General features: G+C 40.4%; 1 protein-coding gene across 6 annotated transcripts in view; it reads right to left on the bottom strand.

Moving 5' to 3' along the window:
• Positions 1-1,055: 1,055 nt before the first annotated feature.
• LOC146645068 (solute carrier family 41 member 1-like) overlaps positions 1,056-26,231 on the bottom strand; it is a 42,077-nt gene continuing 16,901 nt past the window's right edge. For 5 of the 6 annotated variants that reach the window (XM_085394884.1, XM_085394887.1, XM_085394886.1 and 2 more), the window contains exons 3-11: positions 24,144-24,251; positions 19,986-20,057; positions 19,525-19,669; positions 18,120-18,266; positions 16,181-16,325; positions 14,581-14,660; positions 9,893-10,027; positions 9,149-9,297; positions 1,056-5,879 (exon numbers count right to left, since the gene is read on the bottom strand). In XM_085394884.1, coding sequence (XP_085251010.1) covers positions 5,706-5,879; positions 9,149-9,297; positions 9,893-10,027; positions 14,581-14,660; positions 16,181-16,325; positions 18,120-18,266; positions 19,525-19,669; positions 19,986-20,057; positions 24,144-24,251 — 1,155 coding nt within the window. In that variant the 3' untranslated portion in view covers positions 1,056-5,705. The remainder of the gene's footprint in view (positions 5,880-9,148; positions 9,298-9,892; positions 10,028-14,580; positions 14,661-16,180; positions 16,326-18,119; positions 18,267-19,524; positions 19,670-19,985; positions 20,058-24,143; positions 24,252-26,231) is intronic. The other variant, XM_085394883.1, reaches the window with a different exon arrangement.

Genomic DNA, 26,231 nt, shown 5'->3' on the forward strand with positions numbered 1-26,231 from the left:
AAAATTCATATTACCTCAGATATTTCCTTGCAAGCACTATAAGTGAGAGACAGTTTGTATACCCATACATATCTTTTTATATCCCAGCGTCCACTTAAATTATAGGAAGATTAGATTATGCTTTAAAAATAACTCCCAAAGGCATTTCAAGGTGCCTTTAACCAACAATAATTGGGCACAAGATAAGAGATTTGGATCTCTCTTAGACGAATAAACTGAAATCAAACCAAACAGTGCTTTGATTCCTTACAATAATCTGAATATCTCAGTGCTACAGTTTATCAAGATTAAGAGCTGGGATTACTTAGTCTTTGTAGATATTTGAGACATGATCTCAAAACAACAGATGCGAACGTTTCCATAAAAAACACACCCACAGTTTGCTCAGTGTACACTGAAGCTTTGGCTGTTTATTCTTATCTGCACATCCTTCTGTTTCTTTTATAAAGTATGTTTAATTTAGTCAGACACGTGCCAACCTTTATTATTTTCCTGTAATTACGCTTTGAAAAGTGCAATATTAGTACGTGTTAAAAGTTGTCTTTATTCAAGCCTTAATTTTGTGCCATATTTTATTTTTCTATTCCAGCCATGGATTACAGGGTGTTCCTTTCCAATGCTTTCCTGCATAGCAGTTTGTAATTTAAGTCGTAATTTGTAAGAAGCTGCAACTTGGCAAAACCTGATTACACACTTTATTTTTTTCTTCTGTTTTATGATCTACTGCACAAAATGTATGTTTCACCTTTTAATTTAGAATCTGCTAAGTTTTCATCTCAGATGCCCTGACGCTGCTGTGTGGGACACAGCTAGCCAAAGAAAACCATTTTCTGTAGAAATGTTCTTTGAGTCAGATCTTTGTCATGGTGAGTCATTGTGAAACGGCAAACAGAGCACAATCTGAAAGAATCTCTCATGCACTTGTGACACCAAGCTGTGAATCTGATAACTGAAGTGCACTTGCTGATGTGATAGTGAATGACTGGTTACCTTGAAGTTTTAAAAAAAATATAAACCCACAATGACAGCGCTGTGTGTGTCTGCTTTATTATTATGACAGTTGTCCTATAGTTGAACGCCATTTGAACACAGCTGTGCAGAAACTATATTTTGTGTGGTTTTTTTGCAACTCGTGCAAAAATCACTGTTCGTGCATTCTTTACACTTTCAGCAGTAGGAATAGTAAAACTGCCCCAAACTTTAAAAACCATACACATGCTGGAGTAGCAGGACTTTTTTTTTTTTCTTATTTGTATGATAATGCCACAGACAATCGGAAATTAGTCTGTTAGTTTTTTATTAAAATAGAACTGTTCATAGCCACAAAGTCACATTAACACTCACCAACAATTTTGCTTTAATCTCCAGACACATAAGACAGCACAGTGTAGGTATGGAAGCTTGAAGAACTGAACACAGCAAGATTAGAAAATAAAGGCGCTTTTAAAAGGCCCTAACGTCATAACGTGGCAGTGTCAACACTGAAGTACAGTACAAGCTCTGACAAAGGTAAAGGAAAAGACAAAGAACTGTTGCAACATTTAAATACAGATTGTTTTGGTTTTTTTAACATTGAGATGCTTGTAGACGAGATTTTAGTTACAACATGGTTGACATTTTTGCTTTTAAGGCAACTTCAGACTACTAATAAAACACAGTGCAAGTTTGCAGTCAGATGTTTTTGTTCCAGTTGCACTCCATACTGTCCAGTAGGGCTGGATGATACACTAAAAAAGAAATGAATAAAATAGAGGTTTGCTTTCTTGCAAAAAGCTAGATGCAAAGACTGACCACTCTCAATTAAAAGCCATTTAGCAGTGAGCTAAATTGAGCTAATAGCTAGCAGGTATATTATATTAGCAGTTAATGTTCGTTTTCATTGTTTATAACTTGTAGATTTTTAGGCCTCACTCACACAAGCCTAGAGACTAGTGGACAACCCTGTCTTCCCAGTTTCACTACCACCTGTCGAATAGTTTTTAAAAGTCAGCATCTTCTGGACAATTTGCTGAAGACCGCAGCAATCTGCTCGTGACTAAAGCAATTTCAAGGAGGTTTTTGGTGCAGTACCATATATCTTTCTGCAATCATTTTCATGCTAGTGACTGCACACAATACAGAGAAACCAGTTGCCAGTCGAATGCACGCTGCCCTGGTCTCTAGGCCCTTAGGAAATGAGCTGAGCAAGCAACCTCACAGTGACTTCTCACAGCAATTCACAACTGATCAGAGAATACATGTTTGGTTGTTGCCAGATGGTTGCAGACTGTGTGACTAGGTCCTTAGGTTATGTTAGTGCTAAGATAAATAGTTATCACTCTAAAGTTTAAAGCAAACAAGTATTTAGCTATCTTTAACAATTAGCTAAACTGCTACCATTGCTTCACTTTAAAGGTTTAGCTGTAATTAGCAGGTGCTAGCTTACCTAAGCCAGTTAAACTTATTCTATACCTTACACATATAGCTCTATTGAGCTATACATATAAGTATAGCTCAATAGGGAGCTATACAAGCATAAAGTTATGCTAGTTTTAAGGTACAGAGTGTTTCACTATTTAAAGTTCATATTACGGTGATTGCCTTTGACATAGATAAATAGTTATTTTTTTCCATTTTACAGTTTAAGCATTTAACTGGGATAAAAGGCAGCACTGTGAACAAGTTATCGCCATCACTAGAACTTGGGTCCATGTTTATAAAATTACCAAATTAAATGCTCAAGTAATGTTCCCATGTTTTTATCTGTGATTGTTCTCTTTAAACCATTTGGTGTAGTGGTCTGCAGGTATGCGAGACTCCACTTTGGATCAGAGCATTTTGTAGTTACAGGGTGACCCTCAAGTGAGGCCCCATGCAAATACCCTCTAATTTGTTATAACCTGGCAGACATCACGCCACCTACGGTAGACTACAAGAACATCATTTTATATGTCGTCCATGTGAACATGAATGAAGCGGGGGGACTACTACAACAACTCTGGCTTTACCAGCAACATCCATTTATTGGCCTTCTTATCCAAATATTTTACTCTTTTACATTTTTAGAAATGGCAGTTGAAAATAATAATTTATTAAAACACTAAACTTTTCCTTTTAACAGTTTTAAATTAAATGTGCGTCTAATTTGGATCACTGTCAAAAATTCAAACAGCAGACAATCCACAGTCAAACAAACATAATAGTCTAAAGAACTAATTTCCTAAAACTGTCATATTAACCTTAATCGTTATGCGAATGACAAATTTTAAATTATATCATCCAGCCCCTTCACCCACACTGGTTACGACTCACTTGTGTGCTGGTACAACACAATCTTAGCTGTGGTCTAAAATCTCACAGTATCACAGTTAATACACTAATCTCAGATGACTAACCTGGAATTCAAGTAGTACACGTCTATTGTTCTTATGCACCTAGTGCTTAACAGTGTTACAATAAAAGCTTTTAGCAAAGACCTATTAACACTGCAGTACCTCACATAAATGTTCACTGAGAAGACAGGTTGTTGACAGAAACACATTTATGTCTGAGGTTTACTCGAAAAGTGCATGCACGTGAAAAATGAGAAACTCTCCTTGTGTTTAATGAGTGCATGTACACACACATTCGTGTTTCAGTGTTATTTTGAAACATCATGTAAACTCAAACAGAAAGACAAGGACATAGTTTGGGCCAGTCTGATTTAGTCACCCAAATGCTGTCATGAACTTTTACCGATTCTATCTTTTATGTTTTATTGAACATTTGAATGTGCAAAGTCTGAATATAAAGCAGCTTAAACATGAATTTAACTGTTACGTGAATTAAAAAAGGGCACAGTGAACACAGGCAGAATGTGACACCAGATGCAAATTATACCAGCGTGGATTAAACGTGTCCACAAGAGTGGGATATTTCTGAACTCTGCTATTTTGGGGTTTTAAGACAAGACAAAGAAAATCAAGGATATCAAGACAGACTATGACCAAGAACTGGGGTTAAAGGTAAGTTTTGGATTTGGTCAAGAGCTGAGCTAAAACCTTAAAGTCCAATATGTGCAAAGACTTTCCATAACAGACAAAATAAGTATGCACTCACTGCTGTAATGATGAGGTCTTCTGGTTCTGAAAAAAATCACTATGAATAGTAAGGCTTTGTTGACCCTCCATTAAAGGGATGTAATATCAAGTAGTGAGAGAATTCCAGAGGCAGCTGTCTGGTTTTTTTAAAATCATCAAGTGGCAGCACAAAGTTCACAACTATCAAAATATTGCAGAACGCTTTCTGAACATTGAGATCGTGACGCACAAGGTGAGAGGTGCACACACATTTTCACACTTCAGTGTTTAGAAACACATTTTTAACAATTTCTAGTGTGATGTGAAATCTGAACAACAATCTCCTTTCTCGTAATCATTAGCTTATTGACCTAATGTGCACGCTAACGATACTGTACATTTATCTAGTGAATGTCCAACAAGAAGCTCTACATAATCTGAACATTAGATATTCAGGAGAGCGCTGTGCATCGTGGACAAGAGAAAAAAAAAGATTTACAGATGTCAAACATTTAACAGTTATTATTTCTGTCCGTCCATCTGTCTCAGTATCTCAACATTATAAATCTGCACAAAGACTGGTGTCTATTTTGATTGTTAGAATCCTTATAAAGTACATTCTGTGGATTATGATAGAGATAAGAAGATTATCATGAGAACATTCCCCATTATTTTATATTCCAGTTAGTGCAGCAGTCCCCAACCTTTTTGGTGCCACGGACCCGTTTAGTGTCAGACAAGGTTTTCACGGATCGGCCTTTAAGGTGTCGCGGATAAATACAACAAAATAAAATAATATGACCAAGACAAAAACCGTGGTATTTTGTAAGTATAATAATAAACGCGAATTCACTGTGTAATTGTGTAACTTTATTAGCAGCATCCTTCTGAAATGGGCCAACAACATTGAGAGTAACATCCTCTTCTCTGCCCCTTAATGCTCTCTGGTCGCTATGGTAACGCATAAATATTTCTTTGAAAATAAGTCTCACAATTAAAACATGGGAAAAGACCCAGGGACACTGAGTTAACGATACATTTCACACCTGAGCCTCAACTCACGTGGCCCGTACCGAACGATTCCAGTCGGTGGCCCGGGGGTTGGGGACTGCTGAGTTAGTGTATGACATATGTCATTTATACGGTGACATATATCATCTTCTCCATCCTCCAAAATCAATGCATAGTGCAGTGCACCCAAAGACGGGCTGCTTTAAGTCTGTTCTATCCCTTAGATTTAAAAAGACAAAACAAAACCTTGCTGTCATGCCACTATGATAAGTTGCTACATATTCCACGCAGGGTAACCACATAAGGACCAAGAAACAGAGGAATCATAGTCAACATTAATTCAAAATGAAGGACATCATTTTGGCTAGGCAAAAAAAAAAAAAAGATTGATTGGTTGCTAGGCTTAAAGTGGATGTGTCCAAGCAGAATAACCTATCCAGATGAATGGATGTAAATGGGTGGATGTCACCAGTGCTGTACCTCCCATCAGTGTAAAGGTTTGAATTGTGACAAATACGGATTTCTCAGGCGCAGTGGGAAAGATCCAAAAATGCTTTATTGTCCAATCAAAAGCATTTTTGTTAATGTAACAAAAATCGGGTTCAATACGATGGTGGCAGGCTAAGAGTTCAGTTCTTAATGGAAAAAAAAATCAGTTTATAGACCCAGGCTTTGAACCACTGACACGCAGCGGAAACAGAGAGCCAGGAAACCAGTGCCGAGCAGGTCTCCCAGGGCAGTCAGGTACGGGATGGAGAAGTTGTCAGGGTCCAGACTCCGTCTCCACATCAAACGGACAATTAGGTCAGCAACATAAAGGAGGATAGCCACCTGAAGAGAGAAGACAACTGGGCTGTGAGTGTCAAAATGAGTACTTGTAAAGTTAGCTTCTTTTCTAACTATTAGCTGCCAGTAATGGACAAATAATCTAATGATATACATGATTTAAACAGCTAAAAGGAAAAGATGGGCGGTTGAAAGTATGGCTAAAGGAATGAAGTTGGTGAATGTAATGGCCCAACTGTCGAAACTGAAAGACCTGTTGTAACAGTATAGTAATATTTAGCAACTGAAAATAAAATGATGGGGAATTTGAATAGTTTTCTAAAGGTTGTCTGTGAAGGTTCTCAGTCATCCAGGTCAGTCTAAGGAGCTTGGAAAGAAAAGCTTCTTGAAGAATTTAAAGAAGTCCAGAGGCTTTTCTTAGACTTTTCTAAAGGTTAAGGGAAAGTTGTAAAAATGGCTAATAGTTAAAGTATGGTTAAATCTGTCCCTAAAACAATGGTTGAAATGAGGAAATGTCAGCGAATAGTAAAGCAAATGATTTAAATAGTAACTGTAACATTATTAAGATTAAGAGAATAAACAATGGTTCAAGTATTAAATGTTAGCTCAAGCTGTTGGACAAAAAAAAATGGTTTGAGGTAATTAAATGAGATTTTTAACTGCACATCATCAACTGCTGGAACAGAAAGTAACTGAATAATCAGTTAGTGATCCAGTTGCCTAGGTGGTCCTCTAAACCATTTACTATCAAGTTATATGCCAATCAGTGCTTCCCTGGAACTTGTGAAAAGTGTATCCCAGGTCCTGATCACTTCCCATCACTAACGCTTATGTCATGCGTAGTTCCTTTTAGTTGCCCAATGTCATTCTCCATCTGTGGTCTCTGTTTGGCGCTTTGCTTCTAGTTCAGATGCAGCTTACAGTTTTTTCTGATTGCTTAAGCACATTTTTTGTAACTATTGGCTAATTTTGCAAAACTCTTCACACAAATAAGAAAACCTGTCACCCAATAATCAAAACATTGTAGTTCTCTTGCAAAAGCAAACACAGCTAGATTAACTCTTCACACCTTCGTAAAAATGGTGTTTCCGTATCAAACAGTACACACAAGCCATCATCTACTAAGCACACAATGCGCCAACTGCACACTGATGGTATGAATACAAAACACATCTGGCTTTTGCTTTCTCTGTGCACAAGGTAGGCTATGTCAGTTTGAGCTCATACTTCTGTCATAGATCCATAAGCATAGAGGGATCCAAACTTCAAGTACTGGTGTTTATTCACACACATCAAAACAAACACAAGTGTTCATTTCCAAGTATAGGATTATTTGCAATCGCCATAATGACTATATGGGTTACTTGGTCTGCAGTGAACATGCTTCCTCTGCCCCCAGCATCTGGTCATCTAGCAATTCTGTAAAGTAACAATTTCAGTATTTTTACATCAATGGTATTGGTGTGTTTCTCATTGGCATATGGCAGTGCTACAAATCTTTGTGCGAAGTGACTGTACTAACCGATTCTCATTTCAAGATGTCCTTATGATGCTTGCTACAGTGTAGCGGCTCGAGTTAGGCTGGACCCGTTGGCCAGCTACCCTCAGGGTCATTCCACGGTTGATTACATGGTCCACTATTGTAGCTCTGATGTCATCAGCAATTCTATTTCTTACTCTTCCTACCCTTCCTCTCCCCCCTCCTCATCTTCCTCTCCCCCCTCCTCGTCTTCCTCTTGCTCCTCCTTGTCCTTGTCGTCCTCTTCATCCTACTTCTTCACCTCCACGTCCTCTTCCTCGGCCTCCTCTACTTCTCACTCTTTCTGCTCCCTCCATTGTACTCCGCACACACAGCTTACCTGTATTATAGTGCTTAGGCTGATTGCAAAGTGAACTAATTATTTAAAAAAGTTTTCACATGTGAAAGTGTGCCAGACAGTTGGCAAATTAGTGTTAATGATAGCCATACATGTGTATACTTTTGCTAGGAGTGTGTTGGAAATTTGGTAATTGAGTGTTGTGCAGTGAATTTTGCCTACAGTTTTGCAAAGTGTGTGTTACAAAATTGCAAACTGAGTGCAAAGCAGTTTTTGTGCTTTTAGTTTTGCAAACTCAGTGAGTGGTTTTGCTATAAGTCTGAATAGTTTTAGAGATTGTGCTACAGGAATCACAGTTAGGGTTTAAGCATTCAGAAAAAACTGTAAGACGCAGCTCTAACTTTGATAGTGAATGCTCTCTGTTTCCAGTTTGTGGCACACTTTAAGTTTCAGTATCATTCTGTGATTAGTTACCAACTGTCTGGCATCTAAACATGTGCGGCATTTACAAGCGTGCACACTGGGCGACCGCAGCAATGTGCTAGTGACCAAAGTAAGCAACAGGACATTTTTGGTGCACCACACTCTCTGAGACAGATTTGAACCAGCAACCTCAGGTGATCACGCACCAGTCAGTGGGAGAACGTGCATTTTCCCCTGAAACCGACCTGAGGGAGCGACGGGGTTTTCAACCGGTCTCTAGGCCGGTGTGACTAATGCCTAAAGTGGTAGAAGTAGAGCTGACTTTAAATAAATAAGATAAGTGGTTTAAAACAACTAAAAGTAAACAGCTTTCTAACAGTTGTTTATAAAAAAGAAAGAAAGAACAAACAGCTGTTGGAGAGGAAAAAATAAAACCTAGTGGATGAATAGTTGGAGCAGATGATTAGAATGTATATCTAAAAGTGATGGTTAAATGGTTACATGGTCTATATTGATTGTATTAAGTATTTGATTATCAGCTGAAAAATCTGTGATCCGTGGCAGTGTCCTATGAAGCTTCCTAGAAATGGAATCAACTTTTCTGGGCTTGGGCTGTTAGGAAATCTGACATCTGGAACCTCCAGGAGATTACCGAGAGTGCCAAACTATTATTGACTTGGTATCAAAGGACAAAACACAGAATTCTGTTCAGTAACACAGACTTTCCAAACACAAGATAGATGATGTTATGCTGGGGATTGCGCTGGACTTTCTGCTCTATCCTGGAGCAACTCTTTATCCCAGTGAGCTGCTCAAACACACACCTGGTACAGGTCATTTCACACTTTGGTAACAGGTGGTTGCGGCCATTTTGATCAGACTGTACAAAGTCTAAGTCTATAATGTACCTTCTGATGACTGGTTTTCACAGTCTCTGTCAGACTGTCATTGGAAACTTGAGGGTCAGCTGAGAGCCAACGAGTTCATGAGAAACCGCTCAGTCTTGGCTACCATCAACAGGAAAACCCAAATGATTTCTTACAGTGTATGTGGCATGGGGCTGAATCAGTGTACCTGTATCAGAGCAGCACACAGGTAGCAGACAGTGAAGGCTATGGTGATAGGTGCCTCCTCTCCTTGTAGCAGAGAGATGGCGTAAAGGAAGACCAGGTGACCGGGTATAACGAGCATCAACAGCACCCGTGCTGACTTTGAGTTGACCCCTGGGAGACAGAAAATGTAAGAAAATAGTGCCTTTTGTTATCAACCACTGATCTGTATCACCAATCTTTTGACTCCAACTTCTAGTCTAAACTTTACTGTGATTGTATGATGTAACATAATATGAGTTATTTTACAAGCTCCACATTGTCAATATTGTCACCACTTATAGTTAATCTGACATCAACAGCTGACTTTTTACACATTCTGCAGACTCTGATTGACATCAGCATTATTGGAAGTCTTATTTGCAGTCAGCTAATAGATCAAGCCCCACATTCACACGAGCTGGCCGTTTGTCTCTGGCTGAAAATGACGATGATGGTGGTGAGACAGTGAGTTTAAAACTATGGTGTGGCGGGGCCTGTTGGGTGGCCCTGGGGCTGTAGCTCTTGGGTTTGGATTTCGTGAAGAGGCTGGCTCTTCCTGGGGTTCAGGCAGGTTGGGGTGGGCTGATTCTGTGTCTAGAATGCTTGATTCCAGCCCCTCATTAGTAGAATTTGTTTTTTACCAATGCCTGTTAGGACATTTAAAGTCAGTTTCCTTAAATCGTTTAAATTTCTGGTTTAGAGAGCTTCCACCGCATGGCAGCATTACCTGAGGAGAAGAAGGTGATGCAGGGATTGGGCCAGTGCTGCCTCATCTTGTAGGGTAGCACCCCTGGGATGCTCCAAAAGTGCAGATAGGTAGAGATCCTGCTGGCCTGGATGGCTACCAAGTTGCCACCCACTCCTATGCCATGGGAAGAGAAGGCAAGAGGATGAACGAGCTGAGTCAAAGATGATGTAAACAAAGCAAGAGAAACTACAGGGTGGTTACCAAAGTTCTCTCCCACAAAGAACAGTAAACACAGCTTTAGTGACGCTTAATCTCATTTATTGCTGCCGGCACACAAATTAGGCCAAATAATGACACACTCTTGGCACAGCTGTGATCCGGACAGGGTCTGCAGAGAGACGCGAGCCAGAGCAACGCTAAAGCCTGACCACTCGAGTCACAGTAACTGAAACATAAGAGAGATGAGTACAAAAGAGCACTGCAAAGTGTGGAGACTAGTCGCACATGCACGTGGAACGCCACACAAATAAAACTGTCGGTAAAAATCAGAATGGGACAAATTCTGGCATAAATATTGTGTCAATACTGGTTGAGCATGAACTGTTTGATGAGCCATTTTCTGATTTCTAATGTGCTCCAGGTGGGTTACACAATCAAACTGGAAGATAAGATGCTGGGTGAAATGAATTTGTTCGCCTCTTCAAAGTCGCATTTCGACACAATCAAGGACAGCTTTTGCAGATCCCACTGCTTTTCACAGTCCATTTTCATCTGGTGTTGACAGTGATATCTGTGACAACTTGGTTATGTCAAGCACCCTTCCAAGTACTTAGCCCCACAAAAAACAAAACCAAACAAAAAAAAAAAGAGAGGCACAGTTGCCATTAGGATAGGGAGAGGGGTGTTTTGTGAGGAAAACATAATGCTGGTTATATTTTGCAAGCCAGAATAGGAAATTTAAACCAGATGGGAAATTTAGAAATTATAAGCGTGGCGCAAAGAGCGTACGAATTATGAAACAGCCAGAGGATGGGCAGAATCAAAATGAGAAACAGTGACAGGGAGGATCTGTGGTTATTCAAGGCCCTATGAGCTGTGCCAGCACACTGGCTGTGCATCATTAGTGGTTTACATTGACTTCTCTCCTATACTCATCGGCTCTCTGCACGCATCACCTCACAGCCAAACCACTCGGCCTTAGGGCTGCTTCTTTTTTGCTTCCTCTTCTCTATGTCATGATGCAGTTTTCATTAAGGCATAAGTTTGACACACATTAAAGATGACGATCAGGTCTCTATAAGCACAGTGTGACGATCTCTCTGCTCGTCCTTATGTTTATTTGACAGGTTTATGGTACACACTGTACTACTGCGTCTCAAAAAATGTATATTTTACAGATTCAGTGCACATAAACAGAAATATTTCACCTTTTTCTTTTAATAGCTCATGAAAAGCAGGAATCCAGTATCTCAGATTTAAGTATGTCAATAAATTACTATTCAAACAGCATAAACACCTTACATCTCTCACCCTTGTTTAGCACATACAGCCGCAATCATTTGGCAAACTTCTGATTTAATGGTTACCCGGATGACGATCATTCACATCCTCCAGGAGAGGATGAACAGTGTTAAAACTGCTACCAAATGGTTCACTGACCATGTTATTACTGTCCTGCCAACTCACCTCACCTAAACTCTAAAAGAATCTTGAAGGTATTGTGAAGAGGAAGATGAAAAACACGCAGGCAGAGCTGAAGGCTGCTGTCAAAATAACACCTCAGCAGTTCCACATGCTGACTGCCTCCGTGCCACGCTACATTTATGCAGTAATTTGTGGTGATGGAGCTCCCAACCAAGTATTAACATCTTAAAGAAACATACATTTCAGAAGCTGGACATTCCTGTACTGTAAATCCTGTTTTTTTATTGATCTGAGGAGATTTTCTAATGATTTTTGGGATGCTTTTTAATACTGGTAAGTTGGACACATGGGTACTATGGGAACCGATTGGCTTTGGGAACCAACACCAAGTGGCCACTAGATGAACTGCAGTTTTTAGCTTCATTTTTAAATTTTTGTTTGTTTTTTATGCTTGCCTCTAAAAGAGTAGCTTGACTTGCTGCATCTTATTACTCATGTATTTGCATCATTATAATGGCACAATCGAATCAACCACAAATAGTTTGCCAAGTCTACTTAGCTGCTGTTGCAACGCTCGACCTTTTCAAATTTTGTCTGTGGCTGTTTTGTTTGTGATTGTAGCTACTCTGACAGTTGGTTCTTCTTATTCTCTTCTTATTTGACACAACAGCAAAGGTGATGTAGATAAAGTCAGCATCCTCAAAAGTAAACGACCTAAGTAGAAGCTAGTAGTCCCATCAAAAGAGCATTTATTTTATTTTATTGTAAGATAATAGTATTAAGTCAAACAATATGGGAATGAAGAAACTGTAGTTCCTGTCCAGTTATGGCAAGCTCCAACACTGATGTTAAAATGGTTGATTTTAAAGCAGAAATAATATGTTTATAGCTAGGTATAAAAAAACAAAATAAAACAAACAATATTTATACTGTAGGCAGTTATACGGTACCAAGTGCCTGCTAGGTCTTCCCAAATGGTTAGCTGATGACCTAGCATGCTAGTAGGGCTGTTCGATATAACGATATATATCGGGTGACGATATAAAAACATCTATCGTTTCATTTTACGCTATCGTTTGTTTCGTGGTGTCGGAAAATAAACTGTTTACGGTAATATTTTTTCATTGTTTTGATGGTCACTGTAGTGGCTATATTAATTTCTTAAAGTTCTCTTTTTCTCTTTTAATATAACCACACTACGGACAGACAAGCGCCTGTTTTTATGCGTTGTGGTTAGCAACAACGACGGTAACACCATCGCGTGTCTGCTTGTTTATGTTTCACATAAACCTTTCACAATAAAGCTCAAGATCCTGTTGAGACTTTTCAAAATAAACTGAAAGAGCAGATTATTTACGGATGAGAAGTAAAAAAGAGCCGCCAGGTGCTAAAAAATAAACCTTAGACTCAAACGTTAGAACAGGCTTTTCCCCGCAGCACGCTGTGTAATAAATACTCACAAAGAAAACGGCGGCTGTTACAACTTATGTCTAAAATTGTATAGTTTCATGCATCTGTTAAAACACTCGATTCCAGCTACATGACGCGCAGCTGGAAACACTTCCCGCAAGTCGAGCTGCCCGAGATTCACAGAATTTACAGAAAATGTTACATTTTTGTGATTTATATCGTTATCGGACGATAGATGTCTTATATTGGGATATGAGATTTTGTTCATATTGCACAGCCCTACATGCTAAGCCCTTTTCCAAATATAAAAAAAAAAACTAGAGTCAAGAAACCAAACTTCAAACTTTAAAACAGTCGTCCACAAACCAGTAGTTGATGTCATGCTGGCTAGGTCCATCTTTTATCTGCAGTCTATAATTTAGAACCATATCCCTGTTTGGCTGCTTCGCTTTCAATAGTTGGTCAAATAGGTGAGAAACTAGATTTATTCTTCACTCTTTTCCATTTTTAAATCACAAAATATTGCATTTTAGGTACAAGTGATTATATTTTGGTAAAAGAAGAACTCTGATTAAGCAAAATAAAACATAGAAATTGAGTTTCCAAAAGATGCACGAAAGCAGTTTGATGCCCTTACATCACGGCTCTGGTGCATAAGGAAAAAGTTGGTTCTTCTCAAATGTTCCAGTGGTTTTAAGGCTTCATTTACAGGACATTTTGGCAGTTCTTCAGGTTTTAGCCCATTAACTTCAAATCATGTGTACTTTAACATTAGGGCTGAACATTTTCCGAAGCATCACATATGATTTTAGACTGGTTTCCCGCTAGCAGCTGGTTTCAGTTCATTTCACAATGGCAATTAACATCCACTTGGAAAAAAAAGGCTCAAGTACTTGAGGAGAGGTCATCATGCATGGTAATTTAGACTGTTCTGAATGCCCCCAATTGGTATTACATAATATGTTCTTAGTGCTTTGGCGGTGAATATAAACAAAATTGTTGCCAAATTCAAAATTTTACTTCAGCAAAGTTCTTGTCCTGCTTCCTGTGTTTAGACAAGATTTTAATATTATGAGAAATATGGCTTCAGTTTTCAAATTAAATAGGATTATGTAGAAAAACACTGAACACTGATATCCAGCCAGTCTGGATGGGTCATCCACCGACCACATTTATATTTTTCTTCCGTGTTTACAGCTTTTTAATGTCAGACGTCAGAGCTGTTAAACACACAAAATAGTAGCGTTTACAGTTTTCTTGGAAGGAAATCAATAAAGAAAAATCCTTTGATCAAGTCAAAGTATTTGGATGGGGATTTTAGATGCACTCAAATCCTGGTAAAATGAAATATTTCAGCCGTGCCCCGAGAGGTGGACTGTGCTGTAAAATCTGTGCTTACTGTGGTGCTCATGCACAACAAACCCGAACATGAGCAGCTATCACTATTTCTAAATCAAATGAGAGTTTGACATTAAATTTTAAGCTCATTTGATTTAACTGCAGCACTTTTTCAAATTTTATTACTATACCCATGTGACACAGATCTCAACTTCCTACAACTTTGAGCTGGCTGACACACAGAAACTCACTGTCATCAACTACCGCACAGGCATTTGTACAGACATGTTCAATTAATTACATGTGGCACCGTTTCATTTTAGAGACCTGCTTACCATTAATGACAGGAGTGAAGATAGCCATACCCTCGAAGTTGGGATCACTCACTGTCTTGTCCAGTATAAGGCCTCCAAAGCTGGACAGCACAAACACAAAGGCAATCACAACACAGCAATACAACCTATGTACTCATATGCTGTACATACAGCGTGATGCATGATTTCTTAGTTTTGGTCCATATTTGTCACACTTACAGAGTTCACATCATCAAACCAATGTTATTAGACCAACGTAACCCCAGTCAACACAGATGCTGTTTTTAAATGAAAAGCTCTCCGAACCTACCTGCCCTACAGACAAAAGTAACAGCCACTAATTCTAATAAGCAGCTGTGCCACCATTGGCGGTGAGAACTACAAGGAAGCATTTGTGATAACTGGCAGTGACTCGTTCCCATCGTTGTGGAGGAATTTTGGCTCTCTCTTCTTTTGCTTTTAGGATTTGTGTCACTAGACCACTCCAAAACCTTCATTTTGTCCTTTTAAGCCATTCCGAAGTGGAGTTGCTGGTGTGTTTTAGATCATTGTCCTGCTGTATAATTTGAGTGCCCTTGAGCTTCAGGGCACAAACTGATGGCCAGACATTCTTCTTCGGGATTTTCTGGTAGAGAGCAGAATTCATGGTTCCATCATGGGATTGCTTTGCTGCTTCAGTCATCCGAATCCTGAAGCAGCAAAGCAATCCCAGACCGTCACACTACACTTGGTATACCGTTCTTTTTAATTAAATGCTTTGTTAGTTTTATGCCAATCGTAACGGGACTCAAACTTTCCAAAACGTATATTTTTCCAAAAGTCTCAGCGATCATCAAGATGGTTTATGGCAAATGTGAGATGAGCCTTTGTGCTCATGTTTGTCAGCAGTGGTTTTCTCCCTGGAACTTTTTGTCAAGCGTCTTTTTTATTGTTGAGTCATGAATTCTGACCTAAACTAAGACCAGCGGTTCTTTAGATATTGTTCCGGGTTATTTTGTGATCTCCGTGATGAGACGTTGGTCTATTGCACTAGCTTTGGTAGGTCAGCCACTCCTGTGAAAGTTCACCACTGGTCCAAGTGTCCTCCATTTGTGGACAATGGCTCTCACAGTCACCTTCATTCTGTCAAAGTCCCAAAGTCTTAGAAATGGCTTTGTAACCCTTTCCAGACTGCCACTGGATATATGTCATTGATTTTGTTGCTCAGCTGTTTCTTTAGATCAGGACAAGATGTGTTGCTTGTTGAGGTCTTGCAGCTTCTTCACTCCACTTCTGGGAAGATTGGCAGTTAAGTGATGGACATCAAATTGCTGTGGAAATGACCTTATAGTATTTCCCAGATTGATGGGCAGCAACAATAGCTCCTCTCAGATGATTGTTAATGTCTTTCCACTTTGACACATGAATGATCCAGATCTCTATAAAGTTGCTCACACTTTATAGGGCTAAGCAGCAGCCTGTTAATTCTTATAGGAGAAGTAAGAGTAGACTTCATACGTCATAAAAAATACTTTTTAATAGGCCTGTATATGTGCAAGAGCCATAAACACACAAAAAACAAATCTATTCACATATAAAGTGCTGTTTATTATTATTCTAGATTAAGTGTTTGAGTGTCTACCTGCTAATGGACATGGCCACTATTACGGGCTGCCATCCTGAACGGAGAACCTCTCTGATCTGAGGGCTTTGTCGGGCCACCAACACCCAGACCGGGATGAGACAGAGAAAGACCAGACACACCATAGGTGACAGGTACCATATGTCTAAAAAAAGAGAGACAGAGAGACAAAGACATTATACTGAAGGTCTCCAAAGAAAGAAAGAAAAAAAGGAGACAAATCCAGTCAGTTATGGGCATGTCTGCATGGGTATGAAAAATGTTATTCAACACAACATTAAAGGCTTTACAGTTTTATACTACATATACAGTAAGTCTGTGATGTAAATGATACTGGCATTTTATCCCCCCTGTACACATACATGACAACCCTCTCAATTTTTCCGGGAGAATCCCGAATTTCAATGCTCCTCCCGAAAATCTCCTTGAGCCACCACTCTCTCGAATTTCTCCTGATTTTCCACCCGGACAACAGAATTGAAAAACCATATCCCAGAATTCATAGCGCGGCCCAGCCAATTCCAGTTTCCAACAATGGCGGCAGCTACTTAGAGTAATAAGAGTAATATTTAAAACTTTCTGGGTCACAATATAAACTTTTAGCATATTTTCAGGCGAGAATGTAGCTGTGTAAACTTTAAATATCTGAACCGACGAGAACAGCGAACTCCCAGCACATCGTTTTCAAACCCCCGCGGTCTTTCGCTACTCAGGTTAAACATGATATATAACTCACTTAGATAACCTAAAAATGTTATTGTTTGACTTATTTCAGTGTCTTTATTTGTTCCTGAGTAAATCGGTTTGGCTGAGATTGAAGTTATTAGATTAGAATAGATTAAATAAAACTTTATTAAACCCTTGGGAGGGTTGCTCCGGGGTTTTCACACATATGTACATTTACATCACATATGCCAAATAACTAGATGCAGAGGAACACATCTATAATCACCCTTTTTTTGTGTATCAAAATGTCTCAGGGTGTCATTTTGATACACAGTGCACACACACTACAGTGTGTGTTGTGTATACACAGTGCATTCTCACAGTGTGTGTGGAAAAATCTGCCTTTTGCTGCCATCTTCTGGCAGAAAAAAGTCAATTAAATCTTTCCTTCCAAATTTCAAGGGCACCAAAATACCCTGTATCACTTGTTTTTCACTTGTCACTGGCAGCCACCAGTGCTACCCCTCAGCCTCCCAGCCGAGGGCATCTATGGTATAAATTTGAAAACCTAGGCGATTTCCTTCTTCAGTTATTACACTCACAAGACTATCAGAAAAACTGACCTCTGACCTTGTCCAAGATTTCACCTCATCTAAGATTTTTAGTAGCAGCACCAATGGGATGAATTTAAAAAGCCTGTGTTGCCTCGTTTGAAGCACCGTGCTACGCAGCTCCGGGGCCACAACCGTTATCTCAAACAATAAACTGTGTTAAGGCCGTGGCTTGTAACACAACACCCATTTACTTTCTGAGAGATGTCATTTATTAACAAAAAAAGAAAAAAAAGAAAACATGCAACCAAAACAGATCAAGCACAAAGGCTGGGTCATGAAGGAGAAGAAGTGGGTAGAGCTAAGGAGGCGAACAGCCACAAACCAAATACTTCACAGATCACCAGAGGGCGACACCTAGGACATCACATCCAAACAAACACACACAGACATTAACAATAGCAGTGCTAGTGATCTGTAATATTAGAAACTAATTTTATTATTATTATTTAATTTTTTTGTAAATTCTGGATGCTGATCTGGACATACTCCAAAGGTCAATTCTAAGCTGTGTGAAAAATGAAATTTTTAATCCAGCCATAGGTTTGTGAATATAAGGAAAAATACGCACAGTTAAAAGTAAAAAAAAGCCAGGAACTTTAGTGAAACCCAGTGAGCTTGAGATCATATAGTTGCTACTGACATCTCGGCTTTTTCCTCACCTTTATACTCATAGAGCGCGCTGCTGACCCCAGCCAGCAGGGACAGGGTGATCAAATCCCCCAGACTCGCAGCAATGGGAGTGGCCACATTGTCAGGGTTGATTCCCACTTTCCTCGAGCCGATGATCACTCCAATCATCACCAGGCCTGCACAACAGAGTGTGAAGGGACAGAAACACAAAAGACGTGAGACGCTTACACTTTCAATCAACATACGGGGAAAACACAACTGTAGAAAGAAAGAGCCAATTCAGCTTCTTTCATCATGTTTGTGAGACAACAGAATGCTGACGGAAGCTTTTAGCTGGAATTTGTTCGTTTTTCTATATCAACAAAGACAACTGTCAACACGCCAACCTGTCTCACAGAGTGATAGCTGGCCTGGAAAGAGAAAAGAAAAACAAAAGGGTATGAGTAAAAAAACGAATTACAGAGAAACTGAAATGGCAGTGTAGAGAGAGACAGTGACGAGGTTTCCCCTGCAGAGCAGAAAATGAAACAAGGACAGTTTTGTTCCTTCACGCATCAGTCCTGCTTAACACCAGAACACTTAAGGTGAGCATGAACTATGGATTATTCGGGGAGTGCATGCTGAGACGGGTAATATAAGGACAGGCGCACAGATGAAAGCTGTTTGATTGAAATTTGTTTCACAACAATGAGAAGCCACCCTAAAACACTGTCAGAATAATAACATTAGCTTGTATAACTGTCAAACTGTTACGTATTGTTTGTTATAGTTACAACGAATCACATTCACACCTAGCAGCTTAAATTAAGACCTTAAAAACGGTAGCATCTGCATGGGTGTGTGTCGTTCTGTCTGTCAACATGACAGCTTGAAAAGTTTTTTGTGAATTCTGAGAAAACCTTGTGGGAGTGTGGAGTGGGGTCATGTTAACAACCTATTAAATCCACCGAGGTCTTCAAAGTCAACTTTATTTATTGGTTGAAAATTGGCAAAAAGCCTTATAGCATAGAAACTATGATTATTACACGTGTGGTGTGTATTGCCCACATATAGAAAGTCCTGTATAAAGATTAAAATATCATGACACATTTGACCTCTGACCTCAAGTTCAACAGATTGATCTGAAGGTCAAAGTGATAATAAAGCTATATAGAGCTATTTAGAACTATGTATCTTACATCCAATCAGAAAGTTCCTCTGTCAGGAGGTACTGATGGTGCCTTTTTTATGTGTCTAGTTTGACTATCATAACATCATGAAGAATGTGAGTACAGCTGGTACTCTGGAGTGAATGCTTCATCTGGTTCTTCTAGTTACAGCTTCCGATTTGACCCCTGACCCCTAAACGAAACTGTATGCTTGGGTGACTATATGCTAGAATAACTGACTGTTATTCGAATTTCCAAATAAAGAACATCCCCGCAGCTTACTTACCTAAAGACAGAGCAGCTACAAAGGCGGTGGTGATACTGCTGGCGCACAGGACAGCTGCTTGTTCCAGTTCAATGCCTCCTCTGGAAATCGCCCCTAAACAAATTGCTGCCACTGCGGCGAGGAATCCTACCACTGTGGCCTGGACCTGCCGAAACAGGACAGAGCACAGCAGCGTCAGGCCCCGGCTACAGTAGGATAGTGAATTTAACATTCAGAACACTGACAGACAGATGTTGGAAGCAGCAATTTTTATGAGTGAATATTTTTTGGCACATTTTTCTCCGAAAAATGGCTTCAGGAATCGTTTAGCCTAAAAAACTGAAGTGGAGTGAGTTTGTACTTAAACACAATGCAGAGAGCAAACTGAAGACAGGAGTCCTGAACTTCTGAACAGTGACAGTCCAGCCCATTATTTACTCTTTTCATATTTTGGGTGTAAATTTCTCCCCGGCATACCTTACCTGAATAAGTGCCAGATTGCTGCACACCATGGTCCATTGTTTATCAGGGTCATCCATTTGGCCTGTGTTAGCCTGCAAACATGGAGTCATGATTCATATGTTGAGGCAAAGGCTCTCACTCAAATAACACAGGTCTGAAAGAAGAAAGTTTTTTGTTAAGATATATATATATATATATATATATATATATATATATATATATATATATATATATATGGCAGCCTGTTCTAACGTTTGGGTTTGTGGTTTATTGTTAGCACCTGACAACTTTTTGCTTCTTATTCATAAACTCTCTCCATACTCTTTCACATGATACTTGCGTTGATGGCAGGAGAGGCTTGTAGTTTTTGGTGACTGGCAGAGACCAATTTGCGGCATAATTTCATAGGCAATGAAAAATATCTTGCAGTAAACAGTGTGTTTTGCAACAGCATGACATAAATGATAGAGTATAATATGAAAAGGTAGATGTTTTAATATCATCATCCAATGTATCCATCGTAGCCCTATTGGTAAGTGTGTGTTTCTAAAGCAAGGGTGTCCAACTCCAGGCCTCAAGGGCCGCTGTCCTGCAGGTTTTCATTTTATTTCATTTCATTTATTTATTTATTTCACACTTGGTAAAACAGATCAAACAAACCAACCACACTTTCTATCAACAAAGCACTACAACCATGTGTGAAAAGGAGCAGGAAGAAGAAAATATTCTTATTAAACCCTGCCAGGCCTCATTACCAGGCCTCTCGTGAACTTCAAGACATGTTGAGGAGGTAATTTAGCCATTTAAATCAGCTGTGTTGGGTCAAAGACACATCTAAAACTTGCAGGACACCGGCTGTTGAGGCCTGGAGTTGGACACCCCAGTTCTAAAGCCTCTCCACCAGAGGCCTGGGAGTTTGAGGGTCCTGTGCAGTGTCTCGTTGTTCCTAGGACTGCACTATTCTAGACAGAAACCTCTGAGTTGTGCAAAGAATCTGATGGAAGCACTCTTCCAGTTTGGGGGGTTACAGCTCCTAATGCTCCTATTACCACTGGGACCACTTTCGACTTTACCCTCTACGTCTGCCCCAGTAACTCCTTCAGCCCCTCTACTCCTCTATTGTTGCTGTGTGCTGGGATTGCCACATTTATCACAACTGCCGTCTTCTGCTGCTTGTCAAGCATCACTATATCCATCTCGTTCGCCAGGAGCTGCTGGTCCATCCAGAACTCAAAAGTCCAACATGACCTTACTCATATTGTTCTCAACCACCTTTGGTGGTGTCTCTCATCAGGAGTTGGGGACTTTTATTTCATTTATGGTACAATTATTTCTGTACACTGTCCCAATCACTACACTACAATTGGCTACAACCTTCTATTGTGTGTTGGATGTCTCTGGGTCCACATTGCACAATCTGGAACTTGGGTCCAGCTGTGTGTGTGACTCCTGCCTCAATGGATCTGGTCCTTAGGACTTGTTCTGTGCTGTCCTTTAAGATAGCCTTTTCTAGCCATTGATAGGACTTTTTAATGTTAGCCATGGTGCATCCTAGGCAGGGTCATTCATGATGGTTCCTCCTCCTTTACCTCACCAACTTCTGTCTTTAGCTGCTTGAAGCTTTCTTGTAGCAGCTCATCTAACATGTTCTGGATTATGGCTCTGACTCTCTCTCTCATCGTTGTTCGTAAAGCCTTAGGGCGCTGGACTTTGGGTGGAAACATCTATAAGTTATAAGGATTCTTTGTTTGGATTTGGCATCTACTTCCTCCTGTGGCTAGCTCATTAGTGTGACTGCTGATTAAGCATTCACAGTACTGAGATCCGAATCTTTCTTTAAACACAATTCAACACCATTACCACACGCACACACACACACACACACACAGCAGATATTCTTCAAATATTCTAGTTTTTCATTTGCGGTTCTTCAGTTGAGACATTTAAAATGAGTCTTTTTTTTTCAAGGGATTTAAAGAATATGAGCTTTCAATATCCATTCAGATTTTTTCAACCTCTTTTTCTAATGTACATTTAAAAGCTATTCAGCTACTTTCCAACCTTGAAACTTCTTCTGTGTGAACAGCTTTCAGCAGTTCTGCACTTTGGCTTTCGGGTGAATGATTATGTGTATTTCCGCTCATTCAACAGTTTTTTCACCAAAGATTCAGCAATCATAAAAATTCACCTCAAATCACTCAACTGTCAGCATTCACACTGCACTAACATTTCTATGCTTCACTTTATTAGTACCATTTGTTGGCACAGAAGTCTCACAGAAGTTTAGGGGAGAAGCTACATGGTTCCAAAGGCACCATTCACAACATATTTTGATAATAAATGTTCTGCTCATCTTCTGAAGCTTACACCACTACCTAAATCTCAGAAATGCTCGTTTATTATGATACTGAGGTGAATCATATACAGTGGCTTGCAAAAGTATTCGGCCCCTTTGAACTTTTCCACATTTTGTCACATTACAGCCACAAACATGAATCAATTTTATTGGAATTCCACGTGAAAGGCCAACACAAAGTGGTGCACACGTGAGAAGTGGAATGAAAATCATACATGATTCCAAACATTTTTTACAAATAAATAACTGCAAAGCGGGGTGTGCGTAATTATTCAGCCCCCTGAGTCAATACTTTGTAGAACCACCTTTTGCTGAAATTACAGCTGCCAGTCTTTTAGGGTCTGTCTCTACCAGCTTTGCACATCTAGAGACTGAAATCCTTGCCCATTCTTCTTTGCAAAACAGCTCCAGCTCAGTCAGATTAGATGGACAGCGTTTGTGAACAGCAGTTGTCAGATCTTGCCACAGATTCTCGACACCAGACAGGTCAGGGATAAAGTTATTGAGAAATTTAAAGCAGGCTTAGGCTACAAGATTTCCCAAGCCTTGAACATCCCACGGAGCACTGTTCAAGCCATCATTCAGAAATGGAAGGAGTATGGCACAACTGTGAACCTACCAAGACAAGGCCGTCCACCTAAACTCACAGGCTGAACAAGGAGAGCGCTGATCAGACATGCAGCCAAGAGGCCCATGGTGACTCTGGACGAGCTGCAGAGATCTACAGCTCAGGTGGGGGAATCTGTCCATAGGACAACTATTAGTCGTGCACTGCACAAAGTTGGCCTTTATGGAAGAGTGGCAAGAAGAAAGCCATTGTTAACAGCAAACCATAAAAAGTCCCGTTTGCAGTTTGCCACAAGCCATGTGGGGCACACAGCAAACATGTGGAAGAAGGTGCTCTGGTCAGATGAGACCAAAATGGAACTTTTTGGCCAAAATGCAAAACGCTGTGTGGCAGAAAACTAACACTGCACATCACTCTGAACACACCATCCCCACTGTCAAATATGGTGCATCATGCTCTGGGGGTGCTTCTCTTCAGCAGGGACAGGGAAGCTGGTCAGAGTTGATGGGAAGATGGATGGAGCCAAATACAGGGCAATCTTGGAAGAAAACCTCTTGGAGTCTGCAAAAGACTTGAGACTGGGGCGGAGGTTCACCTTCCAGCAGGACAACGACCCTAAACATAAAGCCAGGGCAACAATGGAATGGTTTAAAACAAAACATATCCATGTGTTAGAACGGCCCAGTCAGCTCTAAATCCAATCGAGAATCTGTGGCAAGATCTGAAAACTGCTGTTCACAAACGCTGTCCATCTAATCTGACTGAGCTGGAGCTGTTTTGCAAAGAAGAATGGGCAAGGATTTCAGTCTCTAGATGTGCAAAGCTGGTAGAGACAGACCCTAAAAGACTGGCAGCTGTAATTTCAGCAAAAGGTGGTTCTACAAAGTATTGACTCAGGGGGCTGAATAATTACGCACACCCCGCTTTGCAGTTATTTATTTGTAAAAAATGTTTGGAATCATGTATGATTTTCATTCCACTTCTCACGTGTCCACCACTTTGTGTTGGCCTTTCACGTGGAATTCCAATAAAATTGATTCATGTTTGTGGCTGTAATGTGACAAAATGTGGGAAAGTTCAAGGGGGCTGAATACTTTTGCAAGCCACTGTAGATGTTATAGAGGCATTGTATTTCTGAGGAGCTACTCTGAGCTAGAGGATGAGGGGATTATGAGGTTAAATGTTCAATTCGATTTATGCTCATACCACAGATAACATAAGATAATTTATAACATAACCCTTAGACTTTCTTACAGCGGTAGAGAGGCGAGCAGCCAAGGTCATCTCCAGGTTTCCTTTGAGTCCAACCAGAGCTGGAACCAGGATGAAAACTTCTGTGATCACCTTAAACACCTCCCAGTGCTGGAACACACACATTGTGTAATGAGATACTGAATAAACAATTACAGAGCAGTGCAAAAAATACAAAACCAAAGCAAACATTCCTACTAATTATGCCTGACATATTCCCATTATAAAAACAACTGCACCTGATTAAACTTCTTTATGGAATTACGAAAGACAATCAGATATTCTAGACTAACCCAGTAGCCTACTTTCTGTTTCCACTCCTTTGAGCATTCGCCGCCACGCCATACCGTGCAGCTTCACTGGGTTTAGAACACGTGCAGTTCACAGAGTCCGCCTCATGATGGTTTAGATCTTTAAATAAATGCGATTATACAAGAACACAGCTACAAAGAGCAGAATGATGTGAAGATGTGACAGCCACGTAGGGAGGGAAGGAAGGAAGAGTGGAGGGGACTGACAAAGTAGGTCAGTAAAAGTTTGATAAGACGTTTTGTTAAATAGGTGACATAGTCAATTATAAAATATAATATAACAGGAGCTAGATATAATATATTATTTATTGCTAGCATGTTTAAAAAAACAGCTTGTGCTCAGTGAAGACTCTATTGTTTTATAGCAAATACATCCTTGTGTGAACTTCAAAAGATTAATTTCTGCAACAAATATAGCTCCCGTCAGAGGGGAGAAATAACCTATGCAGGTGTACAACCACCTACATGAGCTTCTTAACTAGCTGACTCAGCTGATCCTGGATGGCATGTTGAAGAAAACAGAGAAGTTATAGAATTTCTCTTTCTTGCTTTTAAACTTCAGATGTACTCGGAGCCACAGTGTGGGAACCATGAAACTACACTGAACAAAAATATAAACGCAACACTTTTGTTTTTGCTCCCATTCCCCATGGGATGGACGTAGAGACCTAAAATTCATTCCAGATACACAATATAACCATCCCTCCCAAACAGTGGTCACAAATCAGTCCAAATGTGTGGTAGTGGGCACATCTGCTATATTGAGATAATCCATCCCACCTCACAGGTGTGCCACATCAGGATGCTGATCTGACATCATGAGTAGTGCACAGGTGTACCTCAGACTGCCCACAACAAAAGGCCACCCTGGAATGTGCAGTTTTTTGCGCTATTGGGGGTCTGGGGACCCAGAACCGGTCAGTATCTGGTGTGACCACCATTTGCCTCATGCAGTGCAACACATCGTCGCATGGAGTCTATCAGATTGTCACTTGTGGCCTGTGGAATGTTGGTCCACTCCACTTCAATGGCTGTGCAAGGTTGTTGGATATTCGTGGGAACTGGTACACGCTGTCGTATACGCCGTATACGTCAAGCACATCCCGAACATGCTCAATGCGTGACATGTCCGGTGAGTATGCTGGCCATGCAAGAACTGGGACATTCTCAGCTGCCATCTGCCCTGAACAATGTGAACCATGATTCATCCGTGAAGCGCACACCTCTCCAACGTGCCAGACGCCATTGAATGTGAGCATTTGCCCACACAAGTCTGCTACGGCGACGAGCTGGAGTCAGGTCAAGACCCCGATGAGGACGACAGGCATGCAGTTGAGCGTCCCTGAGACGGTTTCTGACAGTTTGTGCAGAAATTGTTTGGTTGTGCAAACCAATTGTTCCAGCAGCTGTCTGGGTGGCTGGTCTCAGACGATCTTCGAGGTGAACCTGCTGGATGTGGAGGTCCTGGGCTGGTGTGGTTACACGAGGTCTGCGGTTGTGAGGCCGGTTGGATGTGCTGCCATATTCTCTGAAACGCCTGTGGAGACGGCTTATGGTTGAGAAATGAACATTCAATGCACGGGCGACAGATCTGGTTGACATTCCTGCTGTCAGCATGCCAATTGCACGCTCCCTCATTGCTTGTGGCATCTGTGGCATTTTGCTGTGAGACAAAACTGCACATTCCAGGGTGGCCTTTTGTTTTGGGCAGTCTGAGGTACACCTGTGCACTACTCATGATGTCAGATCAGCATCCTGATGTGGCACACCTGTGAGGTGG

The sequence above is a fragment of the Rhamphochromis longiceps genome, linkage group LG20 (genome assembly GCF_057381845.1).
Source record: "Rhamphochromis longiceps isolate RC_006_pf linkage group LG20, R_longiceps_female_GT1.1, whole genome shotgun sequence".
NCBI classification, from domain to species: domain Eukaryota; kingdom Metazoa; phylum Chordata; class Actinopteri; order Cichliformes; family Cichlidae; genus Rhamphochromis; species Rhamphochromis longiceps.